General features: G+C 34.4%; 1 protein-coding gene across 2 annotated transcripts in view; it reads right to left on the minus strand.

The window, feature by feature from the left end:
- The window catches only part of SLC25A36 (solute carrier family 25 member 36), a 38,610-nt gene that overhangs the window by 11,672 nt on the left and 10,559 nt on the right, over nt 1-16,379 (minus strand). Inside the window, exons 1-4 of one of the 2 annotated variants that reach the window (XM_036266712.1) lie at nt 15,622-16,047; nt 13,602-13,766; nt 9,272-9,349; nt 5,897-5,997 (exon numbers count right to left, since the gene is read on the minus strand). In XM_036266712.1, coding sequence (XP_036122605.1) covers nt 5,897-5,997; nt 9,272-9,349; nt 13,602-13,657 — 235 coding nt within the window. In that variant the 5' untranslated portion in view covers nt 13,658-13,766; nt 15,622-16,047. Of the gene's footprint in view, nt 1-5,896; nt 5,998-9,271; nt 9,350-13,601; nt 13,767-15,621; nt 16,048-16,379 lie in introns of those variants that run through there. The other variant, XM_036266711.1, reaches the window with a different exon arrangement.

Below are 16,379 nucleotides of genomic sequence, written 5' to 3' on the forward strand. Positions count from 1 at the left end.
GTGAAAATCTCATTCAGTTATTATACTTTATTTGAAAAGCACCAAAGTATTTTAAAAAATAATTATGTTCTTCTAAAAATATAAACTTAGTACCCAAAGCTTAATATTCTTCCAACTCACAAAATACCTCAATTAGAGGCTGAAAACCTCCAGATATGTAAACTTAAAAATATTACAGTAAATATTTATATTATAAAAGATGATATTTCAAAATATCCATAAATTATAATTTTAGTTATTCTCTGTACATATTAAACAATGACAGGAAGCAAACAACAGGTATTTCTCACTTAACTAAAATTCATTTCCAGACACAAATTAATCTATGAAACAGAACACATTAAAGTTTAGGTGAGAGAATATCGTCATCTAATCCCTATGACTGCTATTACCAGGAATCTGTGCTTACTATAGCTGTTTTGGCTCATTGCTCCCAATAAGCTAGGTCTAAATAAAGACACTGGCCTAAACTGCCAGCAAACCATTGGATTAAAGAATTTAGACACAGGTACAGATTTTTAGCTATTTGTCTTATCTTGCCAAAGACACTCCAATAAATTAAGTAGATATTATTAGGGTAATTAAATCTGGAAAAATAGAATCTATTAGTTTAAGAAATGAAATAAATGGGAAGAATCAAAAATGTTACCACTAATTTAGAATTATCTATGGAAAGGCAATTTGAAGTGAACAAATAGCCAAAATCAAACATATCTTCCTATTTTTTCTAAGAAATACATACACAATGATACTGGGAATGGTGCCTGTGAAATTTAGAAATTTCTAATTATTTTTTATTTTGGCATTTAGATTTTGTAACATTTTGCTAATATGCTAATTCATAGTAATATTCTGAGTATCCTGTTAAATATTAAAACTGACTTAGAGGTATATGAAGGATCTATTTGTGTTAAGAATTAATGTTGCTCCACAGTCAGTTAAAGCAAAGTGACAGTACACTGGCCACAGTTAGTAGTGTGGTTAGTATTTTATTAGCAAGTTCTTAAAAACTTTTAAAATACAATTTTTAAAGTTTTGCTTCATCTAAGATTCCACTTGGTAACATAAACCAGCGACTTTCAACCTTTTTCTTCTCATAGCACACATAAACTAATTACTAAAAATCTGTGGCACACCCAAAAAACATGTTTAGCTGATCTGACCCCCCCCCCCAAAAGGTGTAATTTTGATTCATTCACACCAGATGGCTATTGTTGTGTTGGCTGTTGTCATTTCTTTTTTTTTTGGACAAGCTAAGGGAAAAGATCTTGTGTCCCTGACTAAGTAGTTAGGTATCACATGTTTTAAAAATCCTTTAGGAACATCAGCGTGCCTCTTGTGGCACACAGGTTGAAAATCGCTGACACAAACCAATTAAAAACCAGATTAACAGAAATCCTACTACTTATAGTAAACTTGCTGAAAATGTCTATTTCATTAAGTGAGTGATACCTGTAGTATTGCATTTTTAGTATGTTTTATTTCAATTAAATTCTTTAGTAAGAACAAAGCCCACCTAACTTTCTAAGGAAAATATATTAACACTATTAAAAAAAATAGTTAACAATAGCTAAGATCCTGTATATTCTCACCTTGCATTTATTTGGAAAGTAATGGCAGTTATTAAGATATATGTTTTTGTAAGAGAGTAGAAAAAAGCCAAGTATCAACGGACAAGAGAATAGAAAGCACTGTATTAGACTTTTAAAATATGTTATGCTATGGTATGCAAACAGAACAATTTTCGAGAAGTTGTGGGATACTACAATACCAGTTACAACTATGTATATCTTAACAAGTGTTATCAAATTCTTTGGTAGTTAAGGCCAACCTGAGGACCCCCAGGTTTTTATAACATGATAATTGAAAAGTTACCCCATTTGTCCTTCTAGAAGGAATATTATAAAGGGATCAGATTTAAAATTTTATAAAACATTCAGATAATGCACACACAAATTCCGGAAATACAAGTTCATTTCCCGCCTTCTATCAATTCCACAACTATTATAAATTCCCAGGGGGTGTTTCTTATAACTAGAAGCTGCAAGAGATGCTCAGATCAGTACTCACGAGGTTTAAGTTAGTCCATATTTCTACAGGAAGTGACCTGCGGATGGGGAGCATGAGATGACACGATCTCACTCTTTTCTCGGGAGAAATGTACAGTAAATGCCTAAAATAGACACAGGCTTTTCTGTATCATAACAACAAGCAGTGACCTCATCAGAAACACGTGTACAAAATAAATCCCATTGGAAGGATTTGAGAAATATTTACGGTGAGATCTAACTTTTGAAAATTTTAAGTTTAAAAAAAAAAAAAAAAAGGAATATCAGAACGGGAATATCTAAATCTTTTTCAATGCACCGAGTACTGAAAATTCTGCCATCTGCAGCAGTTTCAAAGTCCAAATACTTACCTAAAAGAAGACCAATTTTGCCTTAAAGAAAAAAATGCTAACCTTGTCAAAGGGGAAACTAAGAAAATATTTGGAGGGGATTATCATATCCCAATTTCCTATCTTCATCACCTACCATGATCGAAGCTGAATCACAACAATCAGCCTACTTAGTAAATCTTAAAAGAAAAAAACCCCAGAATATTCAAGTAACTTCATTTTGTAACGATTTATAATTTTTTAAATAAAATAAAGTATAGTACATGTTGCTACAGTAGTACCTTTCACCTTTTGCACTATGGCCAGTAATATTGCACATCCATTTTTATGGAATATTTTGAGTTATTTTGTATTTAATTTCTTGTGTTCTACAAAACAAAAACAGGAAGAATGTTTACACACAAACACACAAAACATCTGTCCAACCATCAATCGGGTTGAATGAACTGCCATGGACAAATAAAATATTTTATATATGCAAGACAAAATTTCTATTTAAAATTTTACTCAAAAACTTAACCTTTAATAATAAACTTTGAGTCAAATGGAAAAATATATCTTGAAAAATAACAGTGAATGCTATAAGCGAATAAAACCTACTAGGTATCTAGTAAATGTTAAAACGATTATGTGTCTTTTAAAAATTGAGCAATAACTGTCTAAATATATAATCCAATAAGAGAAGTCATTTCTTTTAAATCTGTAATGCTGTATAAAACTATATATATTCCAGATAAAAACTTTTAAAAATTGGGAGCTACCATAAAGAAAAGAAAAAACTTAATTCCATTTTTTGTATACACAACTGTGTGTAGGTATATATACAGAGGAATATGAAAATTCATTTAAATAAAAAAACACAAATACTCTCAACAGAACAAATACCCTCTATAGCTAAGTTTCATTTAGTCTGACAAAGGTCATATGTACGGGGAAAAAGGCAGGTAAAGCACAAAAAGTCAACATTACTTAATTTGATTAAATAGCTTCACAATTAAAAATTTTTTTCAATGCATGAAAATTTAGAGCTCAAATTTAGAGATTTACAAATTATTTTGTATTCCCTTGAAATCCTACAACAAATAAAAAATAAGATCCACTTCAAAATGTCCTTATTAAAAGGATTTAGCATAAGCATTCTAGTTCATATGGATAAAATGCAAATGAATTAAGAGGTTACTTGAAATAAAAATTATGCACAAGGTATATTACTAAGTCCTTACTGTGTGTGCTGTTTGATGTGGCAAAATACAGCAGGCAATATAATTAATGGACTACTTTTAATGTGTGTTTTTTTATACAAAAGTGACAAGGTTAGCATTTTTTTTTTTGAATAGTCAGTTAAGAAACAATTTTCACATGACTCTGCCTCTAAGCACTTTGCACCCCAATTCATATTTATAAGGCCCCTAAAAATGATCCTGAAGCAAACCAGAGCAATCTGGTCTAGATTATTTCAAGAATGAAGGGGGAAAAAGGCTACCTTAATGAGTCTGCATGGGACCATTCTATTTCAGCAACTGTGTAGTTATGTATAAAAACCACGAAGCTAAATGTTAATGCTCATCAACTGTGCAAGAAAGCTCTGAAAGCACAATTCTTTGAAAAAATGTAACTGCAAACAAATCAAAGTATTTTCAAATTACATAGTGAGTATATAGTGCAATAATTTCTGAATAAGTATAAGACAATAAATTAACCAAAATTCAAGGAATTTTAAGTTGGGAAATAGTATCAATGTTTAGAATAAAAACAGACAAAGTTAACACTTGTATATATTTGGGGAGGGAGGTGCCAAATAACAATTCGATACAAATATGGTAAATTCTGATAAGATCTTCTAATGAAAAAAAAAATGTTCCAGTAGGATTTAAGATATTCTGAAACTATAAATTTGCAATACTGAATATATAACAACTTTTCTCCACTTAAAATGATTGCTCATCTACTTTCTTGGTTTTAATTCTTTCAAAAAAGAATGATTAACATTTCTTTACAATTTCCTGGGGTTAAAAACAAAAATGTTTAAACATTGGTAATACAGAAATATATATTTAAAGATCCTATATGTTTGAAATTAGCTACTAACTTTTACCTTATACCCACTGAATGTGCAGAGGGAAAATCTTATCTATTCATATTCAACATCTCTAAAAAGTACATTAAAAAGTAATTCTAGTTGTAACTAGATGACCTCTATTGTACTGAAGAACTAATTCTCAACATACAAATCTATGCAGAGCAACCTACTCATTCCAAGGTTAAGATAATGGAGGTTCACATAAATTACTTAACTTGCCCAAGATCTCTCCACACTGGTAAATAACAGTATTTCACCACCTTGATCTTTAAGGTTTTACTCTCCAGCTTTAAAATTTCAATGAGTTAGTCAACAATTACTAACTATAGAAAGTCTTGAAAATATTTTGTAGGTAAATGCTAGCTTTATTATATAGCAAATGACCTTCAGAAATTAGTATTTCAAACTTATACTTAGTTTGTTAAGTATGTGGTTTAAATTGATCCAATTTATTTCTAAACAGAAAATGGTTAACAGTTTAAGGCACTCGTTGTTAAGCACATAAATGACAATTACTGATCAACAGTGAAGAAAGTAGATATAATTTGCTTTATAAAGCTGTAACATAATTTGGAAATGTGAGGTATGGTTCAATATGCAACAAATGTCAGAAAACTGCAGAGTTTTTTCTACAGAGAACCTAAGGTCATGACTTTGTCTGACATGCAGAGTAGAAAATGATTCCAGAACCAGACTGGTCAAACCAATCTGCCAGTTTATCTGTAAGGCAAGGCAGAGAGAAGCCCAGGACAGGTTGTTTTAATTCAGTATCATATATACTCAATGATAACAAAAGAATTTCTGGAAACATTTCTATAGCATGCACACAGCCAATGCCTAAATTTTAAGTGCTATCCAGTGTGATTTATGTAAAATGCCAAACATTATTTTTCAAAATACATACATTACAGTAACTCTGAGTTATCAGTTAATACTTCACTCACAAAAATGTCAGCATTTGAGCACAGGACAAAATGAATACTTTACCAAGAACTGCCAGCACATTTCAGACAGAAGCCAAAACATGCAGGGAAAAGGAAAAGGCACTAACAGAAATTGAGGAGAGAGGAATAAATTACAGCTCTATAACTTGATAGTATAATTATGGTTGGATTCTTAAATCTGTTCAAAGTAATCACTAAATATTCAGTAAACTACTATACAAGACAATGTAAATACTGTATTACCTGTACGCTATCACAAATTCCTAATTACAAAATGCCAATTGACAACAGCTCTTTCTTACATATACCTCCTGATCAAATTTATTGTATACTAATAAATGTAAAAAATCATGTTTGTGGATGCCAATCAATGAGAAGCACATTGTCTTAACTTTACAATTTAAATTCATCATAATTCAATAGTAAGTCTCTAGGTTTCAGGAAAAAAAATTTTTTAATATTATATAGTCATACCTGCCATTGCAGCTGAAATCATGTGTACCTGGGTAGAATCAGGATCAAATATACCATTCAGCTTTTCCTTGCAGTTTGAATAAGCAGCAAAGTATATTGCTCTAAAATAAATATTTGAATTTTATCAATAAGAATTGCTTAATTCATAAGATTTAAATGACATGTAAATTAATCTTTAAATTTTAGAGTGGAGAAATCTTAAACATAGTTTTAGCAATATGTTCATGTAATATCAGGTTAATAGATACATTTTCCCATGAAGACCCTGATGCACTTTTGTATGGACTCATTAAGAAAAAGACAAACTCAAAAAATAAAATTCCTCAAACAGACACCGCCTTCACCCAGCCCCAATACTTTTGAGAGTAACTAACTATAACAAAGTATTTGTATAAAATTTCGAAAACAAGAATAAAACTGAAAGACTTATGTAACACCAAGTCTAAATTAAATGTACTTGAATTAAGGAAACATGGTATGAGCACTTATAAATATTTGGGGGGGGTGGAAAGAGAAAGACAAAAGCGACCAATTTGATCAAACTGTACGTTAAACCATTTTGAGATACTGTGGTATATTCTAATCTAAACTATACACAGATTAGTTCACAATTTCCTTAAACAGACAAACAATTCCCAAAGAAATCAGCACCATCAGGTCAGGTGATATTTTCCAACACTTGTAAACATTCCATTAAATTTGCAAATTTAACTTTTTGAGGATGACTTGGTGTACCCCAACTACCATCTCAGTTTAGCTATTCGAGCTTGCTGTATCAAATATCCGGTTATCTCCCAACAATCCTGATTACCCGTCCAATAAGGGAGAGAGAAGACAAGCACAACTGGGGAGTCTCACTGTTGTGCCTTTTTAAACATGCTTAAAGAGGGGGGGAAGGAGTATAAACATTTTTAATTTAATTTAAAAAGAAAAGGGGGTGAGGGTTAAGCCCCTTAGTTAGACTGTCATCCTGAACACACCAAAAGGTTGGGGGTTTGATTCCCAGTCAGAGCACATACCTAGGTTGAGGGTTCGCTCTCTGGTTGGAGCGCATTAGGGAGGCAACCAATTGATGTTTCTCCCCCACCCCTCCCCCTCCCCCTTCTGCCTTCTCTAGAATCAATAAATACATCCTCAGTTGAAGATTTTTTTTAAAGGAGGTTAATATAATTTAAAATGAAACATTCTGTTTTATAAAAAAGAAAAATATAGGATGTATTTAATGATGGCAAATTGTGAAGAGGAATGAACAATGCATTCCTAGAAATCAGTAAGAAAAGAAACATCCTAATGAGAAAATGAGCAAGGAATATACATAGGTAATTCACAGAAGACATACAAAAATAATTGCAGAGAGGGTGTGATTGTATCAAAAATTAAACAAATGTATATTAAAACAGTGAAAAATCATGCTTAGTCTATTTGGCAAGTACTAAAAGACATAAATAGTAGCCAACATTGGTAATACATGGATAAAGAGCAACTAATTCACTGTTTGAGAATAATACAGAATGCCTTTTCAGAAGGCAGATGAGCAATATTCATTAATTTTAAATGTGCATGTACCCTTTTATCCAGAAATCCTACTTTCAGGTTAACTATCCTAAAGAAAGAAATAAGCTAATTTAAGTACTCAAAGATAAAGGTCCAGCAAAATTCACAAAATTATTGTTTTGTTTTTAAGAGAGAAGGGAGAGAGGAAGCAGGAATGGGGAGGAGAAAGATCAATGTGAGAGAGAAACATCGATTGGTTGCCTCCCACATACACCCAACAGGGGATCAAAACTGCAGCCTAGGTGTGTGCCCTGATAGGGGATTGAACCCGCCACCTTTTGGTGTGCAAAATGATGCTCCAACTAAGCCACCCAGTCAGGGCATAAAACTACTGTTTTTAACAGCAAAAATCTGGAAATAAATCTAAAGATTTATCAATTTAAAAAATGCATATTAGCCCTGGCCGGTTTACTCAGAGGTTAGAGCGACGGCCTGCGGTCCAGAGAGACCTGGGTTCGGTTCCCGCTAAGGGCACGTACCTCGGCTGCAGTTTGTCCCTGGCCCTGGTTGGGTCGCGTGGGTGGCAGCCACTTGATGTGTACCTTTCATGTCGATGTTTATTTCTCTCTCTCTCTCCCTCCCTCCCTCCCACTCTATGTGAACAAAAAATGAAAGTATGTCTTCGGGTGAGGATAAAAAAAAAAAAAAAATGCATATTAATCATGGGCTAGTCATACTATAGAGTTTTTTTAAAACTACATATTTTCATGGGAAAAGGCTTCAAGATAAATTGGAAGAAATATTTTTAATATGACTCAATATATGTAAATGATAATAACTCTACATTTTATGTACATAATAGGTCAGAAAAGTCAATGAAAGACTAATACACTGAACTGTTTATTAATAATGCTTTTACACAAAGAGAAGTGTAAGTGTGCGTGGGAAGGAAAGGTGCACTGGGTAACAAAGAGGTGATGTGTTTAAAGTGGAATGCCAGCTCTGGCCGGTTTGGCTCAGCAGTTAGAGCGTCGGCCTGCGGTCCTGAGAGACCTGGGTTCAGTTCCCGCTAAGGGCATGTACCTCGGTTGCAGTTTGTCCCCGGCCCTGGTCGGTTGTGCGGGTGGCAGCCACTCGATGTGTTCCTTTCACATCGATGTTTCTCTCTCTCTCTCTGTTCCTCTCTCTCCCTCCCACTCTACCTGAACAAAAAATGGAAAAATGTCCTCGGGTGAGGATTAAAATAAATAAATAAATAAATAAATAAAGTGGAATGCCAAACTTTACGCTATACGTTTTTTTTTTTGTCTTAAAATAAAGACAAAATTTGGGGTAATTTTTAAAGAGGAAAAAATAGCCCATAAAAAGTTCAAACCCAATAAATAATGAGACATGGATCTGGTACAGTGTTTGGATAGAGAAGGCTGGGTATGCATGTTCACTTTGAAGGTGAAATCTGCAGTGTTCTACCATGCAAGAAGTCAGTCTAAGATAAAAACATCAGAGAAAAATGACAAATTAATGTATTATGGTCATTTTGGCTTCTTTAATAGGGATTTAAGACATTCTATTTGTTTAGCTTGTCCTCTAAACCAGAAAATAGGGTTAATTCTAGACACCCAGGTCTTCCCCCTTTCTTTCTGCTAGTCCCTTCAGTTTGTTCTTTGCCTTTTAATCCTGGTGCAAAAACAGCTTCACAATGATCTCACTAGGAGCTGCTTTGCACTGCTCCATGATGCAACCTACCTATCCTTTTAGATGCTTACTGATAACTGTTTGCTACACCACAGTGCTTTATCCTTACCACCTTGACTTCAGCATCTCCCCTCATTAAGCTTGAAACAAGATTGAGACAATTTTGGTTATTGTTATTTTATTTACCTTGATGGAGCCACCCCCACTAAATTGGGGCCTAATCCTCTAAACAAGGAACGAGGCCCTTCTTTTTCCAAGATCACCCTGAAAGAAAAAAAATATTATTTAGAATGAAATGTCTTTCAAAGTCTGGTACTTTATTTGTCAAGCAAACTTAGAGTCTAAATCTTTTATGTTTGTACTATAACGTATTTTGCTGCTCTGGTCAGTTTTCCTTACGAATATCTGTTTTCCTTGACATAGTATACGTTACTGAAGACTGATAATAGAATTACTAGTGATGATAAAAAGAACTCCATTTAGATTATTTCCTAAAAGTTTTAAAGCTGTAACAATATAAATTTCTACATTTATTTTCATGCTACTATTTTCAATCTCCTCCATTTTACTCTCTTTACCAACAAATTCAATTCCCAATTAGAAATATAGTTTCCTCATAGTGTTTAAGGTCCTTTCCTTGATATTGGACAAACCTCTCAGTACTGTAGCATTATCTCATCCAAACATTCCAGTGAAATACTATGGCAAAATCTAACATCCTTGAGAGTACTATGTTTGGCTGGCTACCATTTCTCTCCCTACTTAATTAACATTTACTACACAGAATACTTAATATTTACTATATTGAATATAAAGACTAAGCAGAATAAAAAGATAGAAAAGAGAGGGTGAGGCCCCTGCTACTGAGAAATCTGCTATCCAATTTTGAAAACAAGAATTATACTCAAATAATTTAATATACCATATTAATAAGCAAATACTATACAAAGCTAGATATGTATGCCCAGTAGGTATAGAAACAGATGCATGTCTACGTCAAGGAAGGCTTTCTGAGTGTGAGTCATTAAATTAAATTTTGAAGGCAGGAGAAAAGAGATTAAGGAAGAGAAGGTATTTTAATTTAGAGTTAACAGACTGAGCCAGTGGTTCTCAAACATCTATATGCTTAAGAATGATGCCTTGAAGGGCAATTGAGCATAATGGTTAACTAAGGATATGAGCTGTGGGGCCAACATTCTCAGTATGAAGGCCAATTTTGGTAGCTGACTAGCTGTGAAAGCAAAGCAATAACTTTTCTTTTATCCTTATGTTTATCAGCAGTAAATAGGGAAAAACAGTACTCTTTTTTGGTTACTGTGAGTAATGAATAAATTAATATATAAAAAGCTTAAAAGAGTACCTCCCAGTAAGCACTTGTTTAAAATGCAGATTTCTCTGACCCCACCCTCAAAATATTCTGATTTGATAGTAGGTGTAAGAGAATGTTTAGCAATCTGCATTTTTACCATGCATCCAGGACTAACACAGGTCCTGATATAAAACAAGCTTTTCGTTGTTACTTTTTTAAATTATAAGATAGAGTTTATGTAGAAAGTTACAGAGGTGGACGGGAGGCAGCTGGGCTATGTAGGGTCAGGGAACAAATGACAGAAGTAAAAGGAGGGCCCTTGGAGCTTAGGAGAGGGAAAGGCAAAGGTAATGTCTCTTGGGGGAAGAAGAGGGGGACGGGAAAGGCTCAATGACAGGGAGAGGTCATCCAGAACCAGTTTTGATAAAACTAGATTAGACAGAGCAGAGTTAAGAATGATAATTATATAGCACATTTTGAAGATTCACAGTTTGTTAGTTCTTTCTGTATCACAAGTCTCCTTCAGAAATTAAGGTAAGTATCCTTTTAAAATATATATATTTGCAAATATAATTTTGCATACAATTTCATAAACTTCTTGAATTATCCATGAGCCACCTAAGAAACTAAGAGCCTAGGGGGGATTCCTAAAGTTCTTGGTTAAGAAGCCTTGAAACACTTCATACCCACTAGAATGCTATAGTAAAACAGACAGACATAAAACAAGGGTTGGCGAAGATGTGCAGAAATTGGAAATCTTTTTTTGGCCTTGCGGATGTAAAATGATGTAGCCATTTTGGGCAACAGTTCAGCAGTTTCTCAAAATGCTAAACATAACATAAAATTACCATATGACCCAGCAATTCCATTCCTAATATATCCCCAAGAGAAATGAAGACCTATGTCCTTATAATGGCATTATTCATTAATATCCCCAAACTGGAAACAACTCAAATGTCCACCAACCAATCAGTAAACAATGACATATTTGGCAATAAAAAGATAACTGTTACAACGCGGATGAGCCTCGAGAACATCATGTGAAGTGAAAGAAACCAGTCAGAAAAAACCTGCATATTATATAATTTTATTTTTATAAGCATAGCTATAGTGACAAAAAGTAGATCAGTGGTAATTAAGACTAGGAGGAGGCCAAGAGGGAAGGGAGAAAATGAAGAGTGACTACTAACAGGTAAGGGTTTCCTTCTGTGGTGGTAATGGAAATGTTCTAAATTTAGAATGTAGTGATGGTTACAACTCTGTGAATAAACCAAAAACAAGTAAATTGTACACTTTAAATGGGTGAATTTTATGGTATATAAATTTTATCTCAATAAACATGTTGGAGGGCAAAAAGGAGCAGCAGTCACCATAAAACAGAGTCCCTGAGTAGGAAAACAATGGAAATAAGAGTAAAGAGATGCTAGAGAATGAAGACTGGGAAATCACCTGTATACTGATGAGAGGTAAAACATGTTAAACTGACTATTATATAAGTGGGCCTGAAAAAATGAGAAAATAAAACAGAGGCCAGAGGGTCCTATAGTTCCTGTGAAGAAGGTCAGAGAAAACAGAAACATTGAAAAACAGAAGAGCCCTAACTGGTGTGGCTCAGTTGGTTGAGCGTCATCCCGTGCACCAAAATTGCTGCTTTGATTCCTGGTCAGGGCACATGCCTGGGTTTCGGGCTCAATCCCTGGTAGGGAGTGTACAGAAGGCAGCCAATCGATGTAGTGCTCTCACATCAATGTTTCTCTCTCCCTCTCCCTAAAAATCAATTTTAAAAATCTTAAAAAGAAAACTAGAATTAAAAATATAAGATTGTGCCCTGGCCAGTTTGGTTCAGTGGTTGGAGCATTGGCCTGCGGACCAAAGAGTCCCAGGTTCAGTTCCTGCTAGGGGTACGTACCAAAAAAAATATATATATATATAAGATTGTCACAAAGGTCAAAGGGAGAATTTTAAGGAGAGGTAATCAGTCAGTGGTAATAAATGACAAAATCATATCAAAATACTCTATTATTGCCTGGTCTCTGTGGCTCAGTGGATTGAACGTTGTCTCATGGACTGAAAGATCCTGGTTCAATTCCCAATCAGGGTCAGAGAACATGCCTGGGTTGTGGGCTCAATCCCCAGTAGGGGGTGTGCAGGAGGCAGCCCATCAATGGTTCTCTCTCACATTGATGTTTCTATTTCTCTCCCTTCGTCTCTCTCTAAAAAAAAAAAAAAAAAAAAAAAAAGTCTATTATTAATCAGATATATAACTATATCATTTTAATTCAAATCGTTAAAAATTTTATTCTACCTAATCATGTACTTAGGTAAGTTTAAAAAAAAAGAAAAGACTGATAAAATCTTTTGGTAGAGAAGGTAAACACACATTATGAGTTTATTTACTACTACAAAATAAACACAACTGAACTAAGTTCAAACAGATTATGTCCCAAGTGAGCTGATAAGGCAGACACACAAGGCATTCAGTTACATACCTGTTTAAACATGTAAAACCTACTTTTGATAGTTTTGAAATTTCAAACCCAATTTGTAACACAAAAAGTATGGTAAAATGTAAAAACACATTTTTTTAAATATATTTTTATTGATTTTTTTTTTTTTTTTTTAAGAGAAGAAGCAGGAGAGAGAGAGAAACATCGATGTGGGAGAGAATCATCAACCGGCTGCCTAATGCATACTCCCTACTGGGGATCAAGCCCGCAACCCGGGCATGTGCCCTGACCAGGAATCCAACTGGGACCTCTCAGTCCATGCAATGACACTCAATCCACTGAGTCACACCAGCTGGGAAACAAATATTTTTTAAAGCATCAAGAAATGTCAAGCACTGAATCACATTTTAAAATCAGTGGAAGTCTGCTTTAAATCTCAATTGTTGAGGCCATATAAAAGTCACATATTGCCATTAATTGGATGTACTTACTTAACTCAAAATAAAATACCTATAATGATTTTAGAAAAGAATCCACTGGATAAATGCAAAAAATATTCCAAATATACACGAGTTAGAAATAATATATTTTCTATTATCCAACTAACTGTTCTCTCCATTAGGGATAATTTTTTTAATGAACATAATTCAGAGAAACTGTGTCATTAAGTTTGTAAAACTTTTAAAATATGACAATATAAACAAACAAATATACGGACATCAAGGTAAATTGACTAAAAGAAAGAATACTGAGCTCTCACTTTAGGCAATGGAGAGGTCCAGGGGACACTACTCGGTTGACACTGGCTCCGGCCATGGTGTTCAGCTGAACTTCAGAGATATAAAGCGTCAGAGAAGATGACTGTAGGCGTGTTTTCACAACTTCCAGTGGACATGTCAGAATAGCTCCCACGGTCCCACCACATCTAAAAAAATAAAAAGTAACTTATCTACTTAATTCACAAGTTAGTATACATGTAGGCAACTGGGTCTTTGCCAAGGTGCTAAAGTGTAACATTTTATTTTAGAAGACTAAATGATTTTTTAAATGTTTCATTTATTTGACTGCATACAAAAACACCTTTGGTAGCCAGAAAGATAACTACTTCACACAAGAGTCTTCAGACAAAGAAACACTCAAGAAATTTTCTATTTTGTACCCTTTCTTACACAGCTACTAAAGGATGTGTTCCACAAGTTAAGGGAGTAAACTAAAAAAAAGGGAACACCTAAGCTTAATACAATGTTATATGGCAATGATATTTCAATAAAACAGGGAGGAAGAAGAAAAAAAATATAAGCAGGAACAGAATAACCCAGGAGAGGGAGAACGAAGTCCTAAGATGACAGGGAAATATCAGGACTTTAGGAAACAACCAGGCCAGATAGGATCAGAATGACAGTGAAGAGGGAAAAGGGTCTCCAGGAAAAAAACAGTAGTTATAGGTGAATATATCTGACCACATGAAAATAAATATTCAAGTATAAGTACTCACATAACTAAGCAAACATTTTAATATGTGGGACAGTGGAGGGGGGTGAAGTTATTCAAAGTGAAGTTGACAATATATACTTTAGCTAAGCTATTAACAATATTTATCTTGTCATAATAAGGTAAGCACTGACAAGTGATTTAACAAATATTTGTGATGTAAATAACTACACATTGAGAGAAAATGAAGGGGGAAACTGGGAGTGGTATACTATAACTAAATCCTCATCTACCAGAAAATAAACTATGAAGAAAATACCAAAGGAAACAGCTAAGATTTACAGAAAGTTTCTACTAGGAAGACGATGTGAGGAAGAGCTGGGGAAACGCTGGTTATTTTTCAGCAGCGTTTTTTTTTAAACCTTTGAATACATTTTTACTTTTTAATCAATTTATCAAAATTTTAGCAGTAAGTATTTTTTAAAACAACAGGGGTTTTTAATTAGAGAATGTGGTTGGTTTCTGGGACTCATTGGACCCCATGAAAAAATGATGTGTATAGCATGCAAGTGTCTTTGACTCAGAACCTCAAAATAAATCTAGAATCTTGACCTTCTAACCATTTTCACCCTGATCTAAGCCACTGTATCTGTTTTTATTATTAAATTTACTGCAGTAACACTGGTAATAACATTATTATTTTCAGATGGTAGGCTATAATTTGATTCTGTGTATTCTATTGTGTGTAAGCCACGATATCTTATTGAGGTTATTGCAGTAACCTCCTAATTAGTGTCTTCCTGCTTCTACCCTTGCCCCAGCCCCTCTAATGTATCTTCAGTACAGTAGTCAGTGACTGTATTAAAAAGTTAAGTCAGATCAGTCACTCTTCTGCTCAATACTTTCCTATTCGGGATAAAAGTCAAAATCCTCACAATGGCCTACCAGATCTTACACCATCTGTTCTTCACTGATCCCTCTGGCCTCATCTCCTACTGCCCACCTTCTCCCTGCTCTAACCACACTGGCCTCTATGATAACTTAATTACAGCTGAACCCTGAACAATGTCGGGGTTAGAGGTGCTAACCCCCCACCACCTGCCATGTACTTCAAAATCCACATATAACTTTGAGTCCCCCCAAACTTAACTACTGAATTAGAGTTTAATACACCAAGCATGGTCTTGCCTCAGGACCGCTGTTTTTGCTGTTCCCTCTATCTGTAATATTCCTGCCTAGAATATGGGAGTGGGACACTACCACACCTCCTCATCTTTGCTCAGTTGTCACTTCTCAGTGATGTCCTCTCCGATCACCAAAAATAAAAATCACACCAACTTTTTACCTACCTTCTTACACTGTTCTTCTCTACAGCACATACTGCTACTTATGCTATAATGTAAGCATCAGCAAGGCAGCGATTTCTATCCACTACTGTGAAACAGAACCTCTGAAAATGCCTGTGACATAGCAAACACTCATATGTTGAATGAATGAATAAGCACTGTATCACCTGCTATCCTAGGATTTAAGAGAGAGGAGAAAATGTATCTGGTCCAACTTCCTTATTTTGTAGGTGAGGAAAGAAATCTTGAAAAGGAAAATTACTTGTTCCAGGTTGACAGCCAGTCACTTAAAGAACAAACCATATCTCCTGACTATTAGTCCAGCTCTTTCTCTCCCTTTTATCAGTGGCTTTCAATCTTTGACTTCAACCCATGAGAAATATTTTATATCACAATGCATTATACCCACATGTACAAACATTTCACAGAATACACAGGCTGGCAAAAGTAGATTTATAGTTGTTGAGTATGTGAAACAATTTATTCTTGTATTATTTTTTATTATTATATTATTTTCCATACAAACATGTTGGTCATAAAGCAATCAATTTCATTTCATAATCCACTAATGAGCTGCTTTGAAATTTAAAACACTGTTCTATACTAATTACATAAAATTTAACCAGAAAGGGGTGGGGAAAAAATTGTTTTTCTGCCCTGGCCAGTTTGGCTCAGCAGTTATACAGCATTGGCCTGCGGTACAGAGAGACCCAGGTTTGGTTCCCACTGAGGGCACGTACCTTGGTTGTGGTTTGTCCCTG

This window comes from Molossus molossus, unplaced genomic scaffold (genome assembly GCF_014108415.1).
Source record: "Molossus molossus isolate mMolMol1 unplaced genomic scaffold, mMolMol1.p scaffold_m16_p_18, whole genome shotgun sequence".
Classification (NCBI taxonomy): Eukaryota; Metazoa; Chordata; class Mammalia; order Chiroptera; family Molossidae; genus Molossus; species Molossus molossus.